General features: G+C 46.1%; 3 protein-coding genes across 3 annotated transcripts; 1 reads left to right on the plus strand and 2 right to left on the minus strand.

Moving 5' to 3' along the window:
- Nucleotides 1–1,991: 1,991 nt before the first annotated feature.
- LOC139112573 (uncharacterized) lies at nt 1,992–2,423 on the minus strand. Its single transcript, XM_070673663.1, has one exon. The coding sequence runs from the start codon at nt 2,421–2,423 to the stop codon at nt 1,992–1,994; it is 432 nt and encodes a 143-aa protein (XP_070529764.1).
- A 2,313-nt stretch (nt 2,424–4,736) lies between these two features.
- LOC139112574 (uncharacterized) lies at nt 4,737–5,132 on the minus strand. Its single transcript, XM_070673664.1, has one exon. It carries the CDS (start codon nt 5,130–5,132, stop codon nt 4,737–4,739), a length of 396 nt encoding a protein of 131 aa, XP_070529765.1.
- A 3,647-nt stretch (nt 5,133–8,779) lies between these two features.
- LOC139112575 (uncharacterized) lies at nt 8,780–19,150 on the plus strand. Its single transcript, XM_070673665.1, has 4 exons — nt 8,780–11,221; nt 11,265–14,291; nt 16,654–16,698; nt 19,067–19,150. Exons 1-4 carry the CDS (start codon nt 8,780–8,782, stop codon nt 19,148–19,150), a joined length of 5,598 nt encoding a protein of 1,865 aa, XP_070529766.1.
- The last annotated feature ends 964 nt before the right edge of the window (nt 19,151–20,114 follow it).

The following is a 20,114-nucleotide window of genomic DNA, read 5'->3' on the forward strand; positions in this document are numbered from 1 at the left end:
AGAAAAAGAGCAGTCCATTCGTGTCATGACTCGGCGAGCCTTTGAGTCGACTTCGCGAGTATTTCTTTTCCTCGTTCTTTTTGATGCCCCTGACGCAGTAGTGCGAATAGAAGCATCTGAAGCGTTGGAGGAATCCAAACTTATAACGTCGGTGTTGGCGTTTTCGTCGCAAAACGCATTGTCTGCGGATGTTTGCAGCAACGCGCCTCGAGCGTCATCCTCTGTTGCCGTTGTCACACCAGCTTCTGATTGCGCAGCTGGTGGTGGAGAACCCGCATGTGGCCTTATTTGTTTAAAAGAAATCGCCGATGTCATTGGCAGATTTCTATTTGTTGCCTGGCCAGTCTGCGTCCTACATTTAGGGCCTACTTTCTTTCTACCCTTCGCTTTTTTAACAATCTCCATTCCGATTACTTGAGGGAGTTTCATATACTCCCCGTCTGTATCGGTGAATGGAGCAACATTCTCAGCCAATTCTTCGTCTAAGAGATAATGGCCTCGATCCTCGTAATCGGATCGGTCTCTGTTCATCGCAGAGGCATTTTCCCCGGCTGCCCCTGCGGAGCAAGCAGCCGGTAGCCCGTCGTACGATGACGACGAAGGGAGAGCCGGGACGGCACTCTCCCTCCGCCGACCCCTGGCCGTCCGAACGACCTGGGATGGTAGTGGTTCTCCTTTATTGCTACTCATATCCATGTTTAGTTATAAAATGGTTTGTGTAGGGTTTTCCTTCCCCTAGGCCGGTTGGGTGCCATCCCTGACGACCCCGGCCTGGCCGACTCCTTAAACTCGCGGCGCGTGGGCCCCGCCTCGGAATATGTCCGAGCGGCCCCACGCCCGCCCACACAGCTCCGAAGAGCACAGGAATAGGAAGGAAGGAAGGAAGGAAAGGAAGGAATAAGAGAAAAACAAAAAATATAAAAAAACAAAATAAACATAAAAACACAAAACAAAAAATCCCCTTAAACCCCCAAAAACCTCCCCCATAACCCCCCATTCCCCACACCTTGCCGGAGGGAGGTCTTAGACCATCCCCTAACGACCCCGGCGGGCCGGGCGTTTGAATTCCGGGTCGCCATCCCTTACCACCTTGGGGGGAATAATACCCACCCTCTCGGCGAAGTGGTCGCCGGGCTCAGGAACACCTCCGGGAACGCCAAGTCCCGTACCGCGGATCCCAGCCCTGAGAAGGACTGTTCACCGCGGCCCCTGAAGGTTTGTACCTCCCACGGCTCGAGTACATGCTGTACTCGAAGTGCAATGCCAGGGAGGTACTGTGCGCTCTTAGTAGGACCGAACCTCCCCGCCGGCCTCCCGGGACTAAGTCCCAGGTACTGCCCCAGCGGATCGTTGATTCGATCCCTTAAGCCCCCTCACCACGACAAGGTGGCGCACTACGAGGGGGAACCTAACCTAACCTAACCTAACCTAACCTAACCTAACCTAACCTAACCTAACCTAACCTAACCTAACCTAACCTAACCTAACCTAACCTAACCTTTTTTTTTTTTTTTTTTTGATTTACGTGTGGAAAAATCCTTTTACGGATTCCCCTTGAGTTGGGGGATATGTCGGACTCCGGTCTTATGCTACAGATGTAATTGAGCTGCCTAATACCGACTAAAAAACCACACGCTATTCTTCTCTGCGAGAGATAAGTCACGGCACGGGAGGCGACATATCATTACAGTGCCGCGCCGTGACTTTCGCATATCATTTTCACCTCTGGGTTTATTGTCTCCCTTCTTGGTAACAAGAGTTATTATTCCGCATTTCTCACGTTTCATTGTTCTGCCCAAGCTCATCAGGCGTAATAGAACACCGTGAGGTAAATGAATCCCAATGAAAAGCCCGGCAGAGATCTCCTCACCCACAAGGGGAGCTATTGGAGATCCCCGTGAGACCCTCATCAGGAAACAAAGTCCTCTAAGTTCTTAAAAGAACTGTTTGTCAAAGTATCATAATGATGATTTCTGCTTGTGATTAGAAATCTAATCCCGTCGTAGATGCGCTGGTGGTCGTCTTCTACGCCTTGTCCGTCTTGTGAGGATTTCTCGTCTTCGTTCTGTCTCGTTTTTCTCTTTGATAGAGATAACTTCTTGACAGAACGTGCAAAAGGTACTTTTGACCGAGGGGTCTGTTAGTATTGCAGACATGATAGAGTGCAAGTTTACATGTGGACCTATAAGTTGTATTAATAAGTCTCGCTGTGTTGTAAACGCAGAGCATTCGTAAAGAGTGTGGTCAGCACCATCCTTTGATGCACCGCACTCCCAGCACTTAGCACTTCCTTCCTTTCCTATTCGGTGTAGGAAGTCCCCAAATACACCATGGCCGGTAATAATTTGTGCCGTGCGGTAATCCAATGTACCGTGTTCCTCCAGCTCTGCTTGCCATTCTGGTAGTAGATCTCGTAATGCCATAATTACTCTATGTCCTGAACTTATGTTAGTTAATTTGTATAATTCCTTTTTCCAGTCCGCCAGTATCTTTTGATTCTCTTCTTTTCGAAGTTGTACACTAATTTCGTTAGTGAGAACTCGATGTTGATTTTCAATCCGCTTCTTGAAGTTATATCTACGTGCCAGGGACACCGCCTCTAAGTGTAGGGAGGTAAACCAGCAAGTATACACGCCGCATCTGTTGCTGTAGTTCGATAAAGTCGTGCTACTCTAACCGCCAGTCTTCGTTCGAAGCGTCGTATTTCTGCTAATGCCAGCCGATTGTGTTGAAGCTCGTCAGCCCACACAGGAGCCCCGTATAGAATTATACTGCGAACTGCAGTGGCGTACAACTTTCTTGCCTTCCACACCGGACCACCTATGTTTGGCATGAGATGTCCGAGAGAAATTGCAGCTTTAACCGCCTTTGGCACAACTGACTGGAAGTGCGTGCCAAAGGTCCAGTTTTCATCTAAAGTCAACCCCAAATATTTTATATAGGGGGAAGTTTGCACAGGTGTGTTGCCGACTAGTAACATGTGTTGAGGAGCCTTGCACGTGTAATTGTGGAAGAAGACAGCCTCCGTTTTAGACGTTGCGACGGTTAAACCGAGGCTTTTAATTGTCTCAACGACAATATGTACTGCTAGTTCAGATTTGACTACTGCCTCTCTCCAGGAGAGTCCCGTGGAGAGCACCAGCGTGTCGTCCGCATAGCATATAGTGTTACAGCCACTAGGTATAGGTGCCTGTAATACCGCGTCGTATGTCAGAATCCACAGGGTTGGTCCAAGTACCGATCCCTGGGGAACACCGCGCTCGACCGTTTCCGTGACGAGAAATCCGTCTCTGTTATTGTAAGTAAGTGTTCTTAGCTGTAAGTAGTCCTGTAAGATATTAACTAGGTATCTTGGTAATCGTAATTTTCGCAAAGCACCCATAATCACCGGCCAGGGAATGGTGTTGAACGCATTGGCAATGTCCAGAGATGTGGCCAATACAGTTTCTCCCTTCTCATTGCTTTTATGCACGTATTTCTTGACCGCCTGAATTGCATCTATCGTTGAGTGTCCTTTTCTAAATCCGAATTGGTTAACACTCAGTCCTCTTCCAGTTGATTCGACCCACTCCGTGAGTCTACAGTTGATAATTCTCTCCATGAGTTTTCCCAATTCATCAATAAGACAGATAGGTCTAAAAGACGAGGCGTTGTCCAGTGGCTTCCCTGGTTTTGGTATTAGCACCAGTGAGGCTCTTTTCCACTCTCTGGGAAACACTCCTTCCCTTAGTAACCTGGTGAATACCCGACAAAGCCTAGGGAGGAGTATGTCTGCCGCCAGGGTAATTATTTTCCCTGGAACATTGTCCGGACCTGGGGCCTTGTTGGCCTTGATTCCTTTGATTGCCCTCGTGATTTCCTCTTCCGTGACAGTAGGGTCCTCTTGTTCTTCTTCCTCTCCAGAGTCAATATCCTCCAGGGGTGTAGGTATTACTGCTTGCGAGGTGTCCCTTGGGAAAAGTGTGGTTACAATTTCCGTGATCTGCTGTGATTCCAGCATTTCCGTAGCCGGTGGTCCTCTTCTTCTATATTGTCCGCTAATTATTTTATAGGGACGGCCCCACGGGTCTGAGTCAATGGTTTCCATTAACTCAGCCCACGCTGCTGTCTTAGCTGCTGTGATTGCAATTCTAAGGTTTCTTCTGGCCTCCCGATAGTCTTCATATGCTTGGTCCACTTCCTCTTGTGTACTTCTGCGCCTTCTACGGCACCTTGTAAAGGCACGTTGCTTGATCACTGCCTGTTTCCTAAGCGAGGCAATGCTCTCGTTCCACCAATATGCTCCTTTCACCCTTGTGTTTGAACATAATGGCATTGCCATATTACACGCATCCGTTAATATACGAGTTAGTTTTTTAGCTTCGTCCTCAGGTTCATCCGCAGGGATATCTTCGGGCCATGTTGCAGACTCCAGGGCCGTCATGAGTAAATCCATATTTAATTTCCGTAGTGCCCACTTCTTTGGTCACTGTTTTCCTTGCGTCCGTAGTACGATTTCCGCTTGTCGAGATGATCATTCCCACATATCTGTGGTCCGACAGGGTTTCTAATTCCTCCCAGACTCTCCAGTTACAAACATGCTTGACAGCACTGTAATTGGCCCATGTGATGTCCACAGTGGATTCTCCTCTCCAGGCCACACAGGTGTTAACATCTCCCCGGTTTACCAGAAGGAGTCCTAAGCCAGAGGCCCAGTCCGCGAGGAGACGACCCTTTTGGTCCCAAAACTTACATCCTTATTCCGGGGACTTGGCGTTAAAGTCCCCTCCAAGGAGAATGGGGGTAGCCGGTGTACGCTTAATAAAGTCGCTTATTTCTTCCAGAGATGTCTCCATGTCCTCAAGGTTTATTGATGGTGGCAAATATGTGGCCATCACGATTATATTTCTCCATTTAGCTGCAGTCCATCCTGTTCCGCTTGTGATAGGGTTACATGCATTATCATTGCCCAGCCAGAAAATAGCCACGCTCCCCGCTGGGTCACTCATCCAGTTTGGATGCTTATCCGGTATATTGAAAGGCTCCGAAATGAGCGCAATCCCCCCGCCACACTCAGCGAGTGTGTGGAGCAGTAGGTCTTGCGCTCTCCTCGCATGGTTAGTGTTAATTTGAATTAAAGTTGTACTAGCCATTAAGTTCCTATTCCGTGTGCATGGCCTCCTCCTGGCCACTAATCTCTGGTGCAAGTTTTGGTGCTTCCGGTACCTCCTGTGTTTCTACTTCCATCACTTCCTTGGAGAGCTGTGGTGGATTTCCATCGTCTTGTCTATTAGTATTCGAAGCTGATTGTGTTCGAGGTTGTCTTCTATTTGTCTTGGCATTACATGCTGGTCCTCCCATTTTGTGCCTGAATGGTTTCTTCAGTTCTTCACAAATCAGACATTTAGGTAGGTTCTTACAGGTTACTGCAGTGTGGTTAGTTTCCCCACATCTGAAGCAACTGTTTGAACGGTCTATAGGACTGTTACAGTTTTCACGGACATGTCCCTTTTGTAGACACCGGAAACATTGTAATGGTCTTGCAGGTAGAGCTTCTATTCTTGCGGAGACCCATCCTATTTGTATTCTCTTCTTCTCGATTAGTTGGTTAGCAACGGCTACCGGGCACTTAAGTACTGTCGTGTAAAGTCCGTTGTATGATCTCCTAATTTCACCTAATTTAAGGTCCTCCTGCCTGCAAGTTTCAAAACTTGTAAGTACTGCATTAATGACATCATCCTTACGTGTATAATCATCCAGATCCCTGATTCGTATATCCGCGGTTTTCTGTGGACACGCTATCCTAACCTGTTGCACACTTGCAGTGCCGTAGAAAGTTCTTTGCAAGAACTTTTGCCTTCTCGTTATGATTGTCTCCCTTGATCTCATAAATGATGGAGCCTGTAATACCTCTCTTGGGTCGCAGGCTATCGATTCCAAGTTTCTTTAAGTCTATCCTGTCTTTGGCCATTTTCAGGATCTCCTGGTATTGACCATTTTCGCAAGTGATCGATACGGCCGCCGAATTAGGTGTTTTGCGCTTGGTCGTCTTGGGTTTAGGCTGCTCCGGTGCTTTCTTGCCACTCGTTGTCCTACTTCCTTGTCCGACTGTCTTATTACTGTTTTTTGTTTTTCTTCCAGCTACTGTTGCCCATGTCTCCACGCCAGGGCTTTCCTTGCTTGTGCCTGCTATAGCAGTTGCCGATCTAGGGTGTTCTGATGCTGTCACCGGTTTGCTCTTAGAGCTTTCTTTGTTCGTACCTGTAGTTGCCTGGCTTGATCTAGGCTGATTCCTGGTTCGTGGCTCCCCACTGGATTTTCCTGTGCACCACGAATGGAAGAGTTCATCTAAATATTTAAAATGAACAGATGAGATTGCGTTGGTGGAAATCTCACTAGCTTCCCTGTCTTCATTGTATCGTAAAGTGCCACCTGCTTTGTTCGTTGGTTTTTTAAAAGTTGTTTTAGTAGAAACTACCTCGCTGGTTACCACTTTAGAGGTACCGGAAATTGGACCTGTGGTAGTCTTATATGGTATAGGGTCTTCCCGCCTCTTTTTGGATTGAGGAGGCTGCGTAGGTGAGATCTGTGCGATTGTCTCCCGCAAAGTATTTACTTCTTGTTTAAGGTTTTTTATTTCTTCTTGTGCCTTGTGCAATTCATTAAGGAGACTCATGGTCTCTTGTCCTGTCGAACCGTCCGTGTTAAGTCTTGTCAGCATAGTGGTGACATTTGCTCGTGTTCTGCATGCGATTTCTCTCAGGGCCTTAGAGTATTCGCCCTTAAGACCTTTGGAAACCCCGGAAACTCGAAGTACCACTGCCATGTCCCGTAGGACTGTGCTGGCAAGGTCCCGAGATGGTGCATTCCGATTATCGTCCAGGAAATCTTCTTCGAGCTTATCTGCTCTTTGTTGCGAACGTGCTGAGATGGGGTGATTTGCATTGAGTATGCGACTCTCCTCCTCTTCCATAGCAGCTGCTCTTTCAAGTGCTGAGGTTGCATCATTTCTTTGTTCCGCAGTTCTCTTTCTGCCGATGATAACTCTCTTCCTTTTGCCGAGTGGCATATTCATGCGTTCGTCATCTCCTTCGATGGACCCTCCGTAATCCGAGCCGAGGTCTCCAGTACCTCCTGAGAGATAGCTGGAAGCTGGCGAGGTCGTTCTTTGTGAGGGTGTTCCCCTCTCTGATAAGTTCTCTCCCATGCTACGAGATAACAGGCTCCTGCCCGTATCTTTGCTCTTAGCTGTCTTCTTTGACGAACTGGTCTTCGCAGACACATTATCATCTACCCCCCCTGCGCTGCAGGAGGTAGATTGCCCGTCGTTGGATAACGACAAGGGGGAGCCGGGACGCTACCCTCCCCTGCCGACTACTGGGTGTCCGAACACCCTGTAGCTGTAAGTTTTCTTCTTTCTCATTGTCCATATTCATAGTTGTTGAATTGGTTTGTGTAAGGTGTCCTTCCCTAGACTGGTTGGAGCCCAATCCTTTCGAGTCCAGTCTACCCGTGTTCCGCAGAAGAAGAGCCCGAGCTGCAAATATTTTCCAGTGGCCTCTTCTTAATTTCTTCAGGTGATGTCCTCCTGTGTCCAGCGATGTTATCCTGTCCTTCCTTGCGGGGTCCTCTTCTGTGCGCTCTTAGCAGAAAGCAACATGCTTTCTGTGCCCCCTCACCACGACAAGGTGGCGCACCTCGAGGGGGACCTAACCTAACCTAACCTTTCTGTTCTAACTAACCTAACCTAACCCTAACCTAACCTAACCTAACCTAACCTAACTTAACCTTCCCAACCTAATTCTTCTCCCTAACCTGTTAACTAACCTAACTAACCTAATATCTAACCTAACCTAACCTAACCTAATTTCTTTCAACCTAACCTAACCTAACCTAACTTGTTTAGGTTAGGTTTAGGTTAGGTTAGGTTAGGTTAGGTTAGGTTAGTTAGGTTAGGTTAGGTTAGGTTAGGTTTAGGTTAGGTTAGGTTAGGTTAGGTTAGTTAGGTTAGGTTAGGTTAGGTTGGTTAGTTAGGTTAGTTTAGGTTAGGTTAGGTTAGCTAGGTTAGGTTAGTTTAGGTTAGGTTAGGTTAGGTTAGGTTAGGTTAGGTTAGGTTAGGTTAGGTTAGGTTAGGTTAGGTTTCCCTCAGGGGCCACAGATGCCGACCCTTTATTAGGTCGGTGTAGGTCTGTGGTACGGGACTTGGCGGTCCCGAGGTACCCGAGCCCGGCAACCACTTTGCCGAGAGGGGAGGTTTATTCCTCCCCAAGGTGGTAAGGGATGGCGACCCGGAATCCAAACGCCCGGCTTGCCAGGGTCGTGAGGGGAAGTCTTCTGACTTCCTCCTGGCAACCTCAGGGGCCACAGATGCCGACCCTTTATTAGGTCGGTGTAGGTCTGTGGTACGGGAATCGGCGGTCCCGAGGTACCTGAGCCCGGCAACCACTTTGCCGAGAGGGTGGGTTATATTCCCCCCAAGGTGGTAAGGGATGGCGACCCGGAATTCAAACGCCCGGCCTGCCGGGGCCGATAGGGGGGATTAGTTCCCCTTCCGGCGGGTGGTTGGGGGTTGGGGGTTTGGGGGTTGGGGGTGTTTTCCTTTTCCTTTCCTTTCCCTTCCCTTCCCTCTCCCGCTCAGTCAGAGCGGTGAGTACGGGCGTGGGGCCGCTCGGACGTATTCCGAGGCGGGGCTCACGCGCCGTGAGGCTAAGGAGTCGGCCAGGCCGGGGTCGTTAGGGTTGGTACCCCACCGGCCTAGGGGAGTAAACCCTAAACAAATCATTCTTGATTTGCTATGGAAATGTCGGCTCAAGAAAATGTAAACTTACAGTCCCAGAGAGAACGGACTCTCAGGAACCGGCGCGAGGGGGGTGCTGTCCCAGCCCCCCTCCCGTCGTCATCAAATGATGGGCCACCTACCACTTGCTCCGCAGGGGTGGTAGAAGAATATGCGTCTGCGCAGGATTACAACAAGCCAGGACCGGCTTCGTTTAAACAGAAGAAGGCGCGACCAATGGGACATTCACCATATCCGTCTCCTTTGGCCAATAGAAGACCATCGAGGGCATCATCACCTACTCCGTCGATGGCATCAAACACGACGGCAGACGTCTACACAGATGACGTCTTTATCTCGGGCACTGAAGACTCCGATGCTTCGGGATCATTCGGATCCGGGAAACGCAAGAGAGGACGTCCAGCTACGACTGGAGATTACGTAGGTCTCGCTGCAGCTAAGAGACAGGTGTTAGAGACGGAGCAAGAGATTGCTGAAATGGAAGAACGTAAGGCTATCTTGGACCCTTTATCATCTTTAAATCCCAAGCTACGCGAATCGGTAGATGACGCAGTAGAGCATTATTTGGAGGAATTTAAAAATGCTCCATCTGGAGACATAGTGTCTCAGACTTATGAGGACGTAGACCAGATTCTCCGTGTTTCTGGTGTCTCAAAAGGTTTAAAAGGGACTTTGGCGAAAGCCCTTAAAAAAGCAGCATGCCGTGCACGTGCTGGTATAACGGTGCTCTCTACTAGAAACGCATCGACGAGTGGAGGAAATTCTAACGCGGAACTCCAACTATTAAAGGAGTTAGATCAAGCGCGAAAAGAAATTAAAAATTTACGCGAAGAAGTTCGGGCATTAAGATGCAGAGCGGCGGAACTACCTATAATAAGGCCTGCTTGCACTTCTCCTAATGCAACCGAAAAAAGATTGAGGACTCCTCCTCCTATGGACGAACCAATGGAAGAAGATAATCCTTCCTTAACTAATAATACGACGATAGGTGCAATGCCAAGCACTAGTATGCCACCTGCAATCCGTCCTCCTATCAAAGGACGTTCTAAGGTGCTCAGGGATACTTCGCCATCAGAATTTGAGGCCGAGGAATTATTGTTAAAAAGGCTAGACGGTCTTTTTGGTAAATGGTGTGAGAGACGCTTTGGCACATCACCACCCTTTCCCATTGCCAAGGAGAAACCTCCTGCTTCCACCACACAAAGGAAGCAGAAGCCAACTGCGGGCAGTACTAAAGGAGCTGCAGAAACTTCCACTAAGGAAAGAAGAAAGAAGAAAACGGGCGCGACATCTGGTCAGGAGAGCCAATCGGAAATATTAATGCCTCCGCCTTCCTCTAGGAAAAATACTAGAGATACTTCCAAAGATCCGCCGTCCCGCTCCACTTCCGCACGTACTGAAGTGTGGGCGAAGGTTGTTGGCAGAAAGGCCAAAAAGAAGACGGAAACAACTCAGGTTTCTGTGCAGCGGTCATTATCTAAAAATAATAATGCACAAAAGGTCTCTGCAAAAAAGAGACCTTCAGAAATAAGAGACAAAGGTCAAACTCAGCCGACGGCGCCTAAAAAGCGAAATAAAAAGAGAAAAGTGCCTAACACGGCAGCAATTACAATTACTTGTCCGAAAGGAAAGTACGAGGACACTTTGAAACTTGCCAAATCACAAATCGATTTGGCAAGTCTTGGTATAAACGAGCTCAAGTCGAGGCGAGGCTTAACGGGCTCTATTATATATGAAATATCCGGCGAAGATAATACGGTTAAAGCCGACGCATTATCCGAGGCAATGTCTAAAGTACTTGCTAATTGCGAAGGGGTTAAAATAACACGCCCTAGGAAAATGGCGGATATCCGTGTACGTGATCTGGATGACTCTATAACATCCAATGAAGTCGCTGAGGCTGTCATAAAACTGACAAAATGTGCTCCTGAGGACATTAAGACTGGCCCTCCTAGACGCTCGTTTAACGAGCTATTTACCATTTTAATTCACTGTCCTTTATCAGTGGCTAATAAAATTGTGGCCAGTAAACGTATTCGTATAGGCTGGATATCAGCGAGAGTAGAACTTCTTGCAGAACGCCCTCTGCAATGTTTTCGCTGTCTGCAGAGTGGCCACGTTAGGGAGCGATGTCCCTCAACAGAAGATAGAAGCAATTGTTGCTTCAGGTGCGGTGTTCCGGGACACAGAGCGGTTGAATGTGTTAATCCACCAAGTTGCCCGGCGTGTAAAAAAGCAGGCCGTCCACATGGACATAAGATGGGCGGAGCTGCCTGTTCTGCTCAGGCCAAACCGGCCAGGAACAACGGAACGAATAGAGGTGAAGGTACCTCAGAGAATGTAGTAGTGACGGAGACGACAGACCCTCCGCCCAAGCCGCAACGCCCAGCCACAAGGCGTACAGCCGTTAACAAATCGGCCGAGAAGAGTTCCGACCTGGAGGAGGTCGAAATGAGGCCAATCAATGAATAATACGACCTTACTGCAGACTAATTTAAATCATGCTCGCGAGGCTCAAGACCTCTTTGTCCATAGTCTCGTAGAGTATGGTTGCGGCGTGGGCATAGCAGCAGAACCATATCGTGTTCCTCCAAATCACCCTTCTTGGGCAGTTGACACCCTTGGATCTGTAGCCATTCACTGGACTTCGCACACTCGGCCATGTATTTCTGTGGCATCTGGAGATGGTTGGGTTTGCGTAGAATGGAATACCATTTATTTGATAGGTATATATATATCCCCAGCTCTTAACCTGGTGGATTTTGAAACAAGACTAATGTCTTTGGACGGTGTTATCAGGCAACTTCTCCCCCGACCGATCTTGGTCGCGGGAGACTTTAATGCCAAGTCTTTAGCCTGGGGATGCCCGAGGCCGGATCGGCGAGGAGATATTACAACAGAGTGGGCGGACAGTTTATCCCTCTCTTTAATTAACGAGGGTAATGTTCCAACGTGTATTGCATGGAGAGGTGAATCGATCGTAGATCTCACATGGGCCTCCCCCTCCATGCGAACACTTGTATATAATTGGAGAGTGGCAGATGATGTAGACTCGTTATCAGACCATAGATACATCTTTATGACATTATCTGCTACACGGTCTGCTTTGCAGACACGATTGTTTGCGGAGGTCCCACGAGGTCGCAGATGGGCCTTGCGCAGCCTGGATCAAGACAAGTTCTTAGCAGCGTTGGAAAGCAGTACTTGGCCGCCGATAAATGAAGAACAAACGGCCCTGGAGGAAGTAGAATGGCTTCGAGATACGCTACAGGGAGCCTGTGATGTAGCCATGCCTCGTGCGGGTGCAAGAAGGTCGTCCCAAGCCTACTGGTGGACGCAAGAGTTAGCTGTTCTTAGGAGATCTTCTGTAGAGGCTCAACGACGGTTTACGCGTACTAGAAGAAGAAGACGTAGTACTGCGGAAATGATAGACGAGGCATATGAGAGTTATCGGGACGCTCGCCGAACTCTTAGATTAGCAATTCGCCAAGCAAAAAACGCGGCTTGGAACGAGTTATTAACTTCGATGGAAGAGGACCCTTGGGGCCGTCCTTACAAAATTGTAACGGGAAGACTTCGACCCAGGGCCCCTCCGATTACGGAATTACTGGACCCACGAAAGGCCAGTCAAATCGTGGATCATTTATTCCCGCCAGAAGATGGCCCATCTATTACTAGGGTGATACCTCCACCTGATTGTACACAGCGAGACGTTCCCCCGGTTACTGGGGAAGAATTACAGCAGGCGGTCCGACGTATTCGATCCGGTAAAGCCCCGGGTCCTGATGGGATACCAGGAGAAGCAATCAAGCTTTCCGTCAAAGTACTTGGTCCAAGAGTATGCCGTATTTTTACCCGATTAATAAAAGAAGGTATATTTCCGCCGGCTTGGCGAGAATCTAATCTTGTCCTGATACCAAAGCCGGGAAAACCTGTAGGAGAAGCTTCATCATATAGGCCTATCTGTTTGTTAGATGAAATTGGCAAGCTATTTGAGCGCATAGTGATTGGCCGTCTCACTCAACATACAGCTCGGAAGGAACATCGCCTTGACTCAAGGCAATTTGGATTTAGAGAAGCGAAGTCGACTATTGACGCTATTTCAATGGTCCGCTCTCTCGCAGAAGCGGAAACATCACAAGGGAGGGTGTTAATGGCGGTCTCATTGGACATTGCCAATGCGTTTAACACCCTCCCATGGAGAACAATCGGTGAGGCAATGCGGCACTTCGAATTGCCGTTATATGTGCAGGAGATAATAGGACAATATCTTAAAGACAGAGTGTTGTCCTATACAAATAAAAACAGGCAGGTAGTTAGAAAAGAAGTTGAGCGCGGGGTTCCACAGGGCTCTGTTCTTGGCCCTGCTCTGTGGAATCTCGCATATGATAGGATCCTGAGAGTCTCCCTTCCCCCGGGCTGCAGCGTAGTATGTTACGCTGATGATACCTTGGTGCTAGCCCGGGGGGAGGAATGGGTAGAAGCCCGCACATATGCGGATTTGGCAGTTAGTGCCATAGTTAGTGCGATTCAACGCCTAGGTTTACGGGTGGCGGCGAATAAGACCGAGGCAATTTTCTTTCATGCTTCGCGAACTCGTCCACCCGAGTTAAGTATTAATGTGAATAACACTCTCGTCCGGGTAGGCTCATTTGTCAAATACCTGGGCCTCACCTTGGACGGGCAGTGGAGATTTAACGAGCATCATGCTCGTTTGGCTCCAAGAGTGGGAAAAATGGTTGCTGCCTTGGGGCGTCTTATGCCCAACCTTGGAGGGCCAAGTTGGCCAGTACGCCGTCTATATGCTGCCGCAATCAGATCGGCGGCACTTTACGGGGCGCCTATATGGGCTAGGAACCTCACCACGAGGTCAAAGATGTTTTTACGCCGCATTGAGCGTGCTCTTGCTGTTAGGGTTGGCCGTGTTTATCGCACAACAGCTTGCGACGCGGCGTCATTGATTGCCGGAGTGCTGCCTTTGGACTTAGAGGCCCTGGCCCACGCCCGGCGTTACGAGTGGGTAGGCAACATTAGAAGCCGGGGGGATCTACTTACACCTGCCATAAAGGCAAGAATGAAGAACCTCAGCAGGAAGGAAGCTTTGAGGAGTTGGAGTGAGCGATTGCAGCAGACGACTGCAGACGCGCCCGGACATCGTGTGATATTGGCGGTTCGTTCCTGCTTGGAGGACTGGCTCGACGATGTGGCCGGCAGACTTGGATTTCGTGCGGCACAGGTGATCACCGGACATGGTGTCTTCGGTGATTACCTGTGCCGCATTGGTAGGGAGCAGTCTCCCCGTTGTTGGGAATGCGGTGCAGACCGGGACTCGGCGGATCACACTCTCGCCGAGTGCCCGGCCTTTGAAGAAGCCAGACGCGAATTGATCGCAGTCATAGGGGTTGACCTCTCCCTTCCGGTAGTAATTAATGCTATTGTGGAGGGGGAAAGGTCGAAAGAGGCATTTGCCTCCTTCTGTGAGACAGTAATCTCACAGAAGGAGGAAAATGAAAGAGTTCGTCGGGGGGAGATAGCCCCATCGAACTCCCAAAGAGGGCCTCAACAAGCGCCGATTAGGCGCAGACATAGGGGCATCCCGGCGCACTTACGCCGCTGGTGAGGAAACGGGGGGGCGGGTTCGGTCTAAGGATCAACCCTAACCCCCCCCTAGTGAGGAGTTGGGAAATGGTCCTTTTTAGGGCCAAGTAGTTAGGCGAAGAAACACGGCCCTTTTCAGGGCCATGTAGTTAGGCGGTGAAATACGGCCCTTTTCAGGGCCACTCGGAGTTAGCCCCCTGTAGGGGGCCCTCCACTTAACAGCCCTTGTCAGGGCTGAGGAAGGAGAGTACGTGCTGGCGCCCCGGGGGACGGGCAACCCAATAGCTCCCGTAAGGGTGAGGGTTGTTCCGTCTTTCTGGTGGTGTCAGCCGTGCTTCTTGGTACGGAGGGGGCGGTATCATAGGTGGCTGGGAACCACCTACTGCCCCCTTGCCCACTTGTGGGCGTTGGCGAGAAGGCGGTGGTCCCTTCTCGTCAAGATACAGTGTGGTGGCCCGGTCAAGTCAAAAGACCGGGCGCCGGGGGGCCTCCTTAGCCTTTAAGGAGGAGCCCTCGGCCAGGCAGTGACCCTCTTACACCTGGGGGTCTCGGCGGTGGGCGGCGGCGCGGCGTTTGTAATGTTTTCACGCCTCCCGTGCCGTTCGCCTATCACTGCCTGCGCTAGGCCACTCGTGAGGTTTTAGTGGGTATTAGGCTGCATGTCTGCATAAGACCTGAGTCCCACATAACCCCGGAGTTCCCAAACCGGGGTATCCGTAAAAGGATTTCCTCACGTTAAAAAAAAAAGGTTAGGTTAGGTTAGGTTAGGTTAGGTTAAATTTTTTTTTTTTTGACAAATCAAAATTTTTGCGCCAAAAGCCCAAAAATTTTCGTTTTTGCCACCGGCCAAAAGCCGGCGCAAAAATTTTTTACCGACTGTCGGTAATGCAGATTCTTGTTTTACCGACATAGTATCAATCGGTAAAACAAATTTTTTAATTTAATATCGGTCGGTAAAACAGATTTTTAAATTTTTTTTTTTTTGGCAAACCAAAATTTTTTGCGCCAAAAGGATAAAAATTTTCGTTTTTGCCGCCGGCCGACGGCCGGCGCAAATATTTTTTACCAACTGTTGGTAATGCAGATTTCTGTTTTACCGACATAGTATCAATCGGTAAAACAGGTTTTTTAATTTTATATCGGTCGGTAAAACAGATTTTTTTTTTAATTTTCTTTTTTTTTTGACGGATCAAAATTTTTGCGTTAAAAGCCCAAAAATTTTTGTTTTTGTTGCCGGCCGAAAACCGGCGCAAAAATTTTTTACCGACTGTCGATAATGCAGATTCCTCTTTTACCGACATAGTATTGGTTGGTAAAACAGGTTTTTCAATTTTATATCGGTCGGTAAAACAGATTAAAAAATAAATTTTTTTTTTTTTTTTTGACGGATCAAAATTTTTTGCGTCAAAAGGCTAAAAATTGTTGTTTTTGTCGCCGGCCAAAGGCCGGCGCAAAAATTTTTTACCGACTGTCGGTAATGCAGATTTTTAATTTATTGACATAGTATCGGTCGGTAAATCAGGTTTTTCAATTTAATATTGGTCGGTAAAACAAATTTTTTAATTTCTTTTTTGTTTTGCGGATCAAAATTTTCGCGCCAAAAACCCAAAAATTTATGTTTTTGTCGTCGGCCAAAATCTGGCGCAAAAATTTTTTATCGACTGTTTGTATTGCAGATTCCTGTTTTACCGACTTAATATCGGTCAAAAAGCAATTTTTTAATTTATGATTGGTCGGTAAACAAGATTTTCAAATTATTTATTTTACGGAACAAAAATTTTTTTTGTTTTTTGTCAATATTTTCGCCCCTGGAGAAAATAGGCCGCTGAAAATGATTACGTGGACATCTGTTGACGTCACCGCTGTGACGTCCTGAAGTCCGAAATGGTCTCGAGACTTGGTTCAACCATGTAATGATGAATAATAATAATTAAAGAGTTTTTCTGCAATTAAAGAGGCTAAAACTCCAAGATAAAGGTTACTTAATGATTCACTGTTGAAGAGTTGATAATTTGTTCCCAGACTAGATTTATTGTTGAACACAAATTTTTACGTTTTAATATAATTAGTAAATTTGGTCTTATAGTTTAACAAATTTATAATATGCGTATTTTATTTATATCTTCTGGGCGCGAAAAAATCGTAGAAGTAGTAGTAGAAGTATCTAAAGTAGTGAGCGCGATAAAAGGTTGACTTGTGGTTTTCTGAACTGCTTATATACTATTTTAGAACAATGGAAAGGAGTAGTTCTGACCTTTACAATCCTTATTTGGTTACAGAGTTTCAGATTGGTCCACGTAGGTTCAACCTTGGTTCCTTATAAGGTAAGATAGTGTTTTATTTGTTTATAACAATTTGGATAATTAACTAATTAAGAAAGTTTATTTATAGAACCATTTTAATTCTTTTATTCAATCACTTTATAAATAAATTAAAAGTTTATTAATATTTTATAATTTAAAAAATTTTTTATTAACTTTTGTATCTCTTGTTTTTCAGTAAAAGGTATTCCGGTTCTTCAAACTATCGGAGTTTGTAAAATTAATATCTCGGAATCTATGAGAAGTAAAAGAAAGTATAATATATGGATTTGGGGTAATTTTGCAAATGCCAAAGGATGTACGGAACAAAATTTAAAAATATTGTACTTGTTTAATATGTTTATAACAAATTTAATAATTAATTAATAAATAATAACTTTTATAAAAGTTTATTTAAATATTTATTTACTTTTAATACAAATATAACTATATATAAATACGTAAAATCACCGCATATTATCACGCATTAAATCGATACTTTCGCGGAACTTTGCACTATTACCTAAAGCCAATTATTTACGTCGTAAAGATCTTTTCCTTGAACGACATCCCGAAGGACGACCCACGCAGGAGAGCTTACAAAAATCTATCATAGAAAAAAGTCAAAAACTGTAATGCTGAATTCATAGAAACGCAGAGGAAGCAATCAAAAGCAGCGCAAATAAGATGTTGAGATCGGGTAAGTACCTGCCAATCTCATTTGTAATGTGTATCTTAAACGGAAATGTGCTTGCCGAATTAGAATAATTACTGTAGAATCAACGAAAAAAATTACGCGTTATTAAATCTAACTGCTACTAGATTAAAGTAAATAGCAAACGCTTGCTGTGTCTATAAAATATACCATCAACATCGCAAAACTCGTGAATTATATTGTCTCGGTTGTGCACCATTAATTGACTCTTTTAAATCCAACTTTGTGCACGTTGTTGATCTTTACCTATATTTCGGGAACGCTCTTAGTACATTAAAGTGTCGCGAGTGCGGATTAAAATTAGAGCTGTCGAAAGCTTACAGAAATTGTGGCATTTGCTCTATAGTTCATCGCGATTTTGTACGTTATTTTGAATTGAGCGGAGATACAGTATATTTGTTAGGAGAACCAGTAGAAATATTTATCGATTATATGGGAAGCGAATTTTAGTAAAAAAACATAAATGTGTCCAAATCGACCCCGTCCTCAAATGCCCATTAACACAGCTCCCTTGGGATTAACCAGAGCATTTATCAATTGGTTGCTCCAAGCTACGTTCGAAATCAGGTACCGTCACTTTGAACAAAAATTTACGCGCCTTTTTTTTTGCCGTAAATGCATGCTTAATTCTTGATATCCGACTTCAGAATTTAACTACGTACTATCTCATCGCATTCTTATCGGAATACGTAGCGGAAAATATGAATGTAGCAATTGTAATGTTTTGATAGCAAATTCGAGTAGTATCCGACACTGCCACTTGTGTACAGAAACGATAAATTGTTTTCTAACTTATCTCGAAGAAAATCCGGAAGATCAACAATATTTAGATAGTAAACCGACTATAATCACTATTTTATACCGGAGAATGCCAGTGCCAGATGCCTTATAAATTGTAAAGTTAATATTTCGTGGTCCGAGCGAATGAAAGAATCCCTTGATCGAAAGCCGCAACACGCTGAACTTTTGTGATCCTGTTACGTCCCGCTAAAAAACATGTATTTCATAGGAATATTTTTGCGAATACATTTAAGTACAATTTAATAATTATGTATGTAATGCGTAAAAAGTAAGACATATATAAATTTTTATCACTTTACTCATGCGTAGTATAGCATTAGTTGCGCCAACGTTATATTCAGTAGCTTAGCATTATTCACGCCGACGCTAGAAATCAGTAGTTTAACTTTATTTCCGCTTACAAAGGCTTCCACTTCCATGCGGCCCGCAGCGCCGAACGCCGCTATTCCCACCACCACCGTTTCACCTCCAGTCGGCCGGCAGCGCCGAACGCCGCTATTCCCACTACCTACTCCCACTACCACCTAAGCGCTAGGTGGGAGGCAGCGCCGGTAGAGCCCGGAGCTCGGTTGCACCGAAGCGTCAATTCTATTTCCAACTTCAAACTTTAAGCATCTCTCTTCCTAGAAAGTTTATTCCGCGTGCGGGTCTTGCGACATAAGCCTAACGAAATAAGTTCAACTTTTATACTTTATAATTGTAACCAGTAGTGTAACGTAAATTTAAGAATATATTTTAATTGTTAAAAGAAACTTCTTGTGTTAAATTTAGTGACATCCTAAATCTATTATTTCATTCCAATTTTAATTGTTTCACAATTTCAATTTATTAACGATATCTCAAAAACCCTGTGATTGACAATTAATTCTGGTGCAGCTGCACTGCACGTTTTTAAGAATCGATCTAACAGGCATTCTAATGTTGGAAGTGGTGCAGACGCACTGCACGCTTTTACCCTAAAATTTTTATTGACTTTATTTAATAGTATAATACTTTTGTGAAATTCCTACATGACGAATTCCAAATCACGTCGTGGCGGTCGGAAATATCAGATTCGCAAAATTACGGCCTATTACCACGCGCTGAATCGACGATCGCGCAGCAACCCCAGAATCACCAGCCACCGACGATACCGCCTGACACCGATTACCGTGGTCCTGAGAAAGCCGAGTTTAGACGACATCCCTAAAAACGATTTCCGCAGACAGGCGTACGGAAACCGTCCACGAGAGAACGCCGTATCCTGCGACGCCGACTTCATCAAGGAGCAAAAGAGGCAACACCGCGAAGTACAATCGAGATGCCAGCAGTGGGTGAGTCAAATTAACAGTCATATTTAATTTCTCTTGCATTCATTTTACAAGCCACATCCGACTAGACCAGCGCATTCCTGTCCAGACTTGTGCAACTTTCACTTTACCCTATTGTTCTGTGGAATTTTCTAACTTTCTCTTTACCCTATTGTCCTGTGGAATTTCCTAGCTTTTACTTTTCCACCCTTTCGTCCCATTGTCTATACCCGGATACGGCACCTCGCAGCGAGGGTCGTCTCTAACTTTCTTTTTTGGCTTGAAGGAATTTAGTTAAAATCTTGTGCATGAATATTCTATATTTTACTTGGCATCACTATGTATAATGTACCCGCCCTGTCGATTTGTGCCGCAACCCACTAATAATTCTCGCGACATTGCTTTATTGAACTCGACCCATACGTTAACCGAATGGTTAGATACAGGCCGCTGTGTTCATAAAGTGTATAGACGGCATCGCGAAACTCGCGATAATTATTGTTTAACCTGCGCACTTAACGCCGATAAATTTAAAATAATTTTGTTTTTGTCACCGGGCATTACCTTTGTTTGGGACCTTCTCACTATCCTCCCAAGTGCCATAGCTGTAGAATTGTTTTAGAGATTTTTGAGTC

This window comes from Cardiocondyla obscurior, unplaced genomic scaffold (assembly GCF_019399895.1).
Source record: "Cardiocondyla obscurior isolate alpha-2009 unplaced genomic scaffold, Cobs3.1 scaffold31_0_849067, whole genome shotgun sequence".
Taxonomy (NCBI): domain Eukaryota; kingdom Metazoa; phylum Arthropoda; class Insecta; order Hymenoptera; family Formicidae; genus Cardiocondyla; species Cardiocondyla obscurior.

Excerpts from the sequence above, each read along its gene's own strand:
- LOC139112573 (XM_070673663.1), bottom strand. The coding sequence starts at position 2,423 with ATGGCATTACGAGATCTACTACCAGAATGGCAAGCAGAGCTGGAGGAA.
- LOC139112574 (XM_070673664.1), bottom strand. The coding sequence starts at position 5,132 with ATGGCTAGTACAACTTTAATTCAAATTAACACTAACCATGCGAGGAGA.
- LOC139112575 (XM_070673665.1), top strand. The coding sequence starts at position 8,780 with ATGTCGGCTCAAGAAAATGTAAACTTACAGTCCCAGAGAGAACGGACT. Across the intron at positions 11,222-11,264 it reads AGAGTTCCGACCTGGAGGAG|ACTAATTTAAATCATGCTCG; the intron begins GTCGAAATGAGG and ends ACCTTACTGCAG. Across the intron at positions 14,292-16,653 it reads AGAAGGAGGAAAATGAAAGA|AGTTTCAGATTGGTCCACGT; the intron begins GTTCGTCGGGGG and ends ATTTGGTTACAG.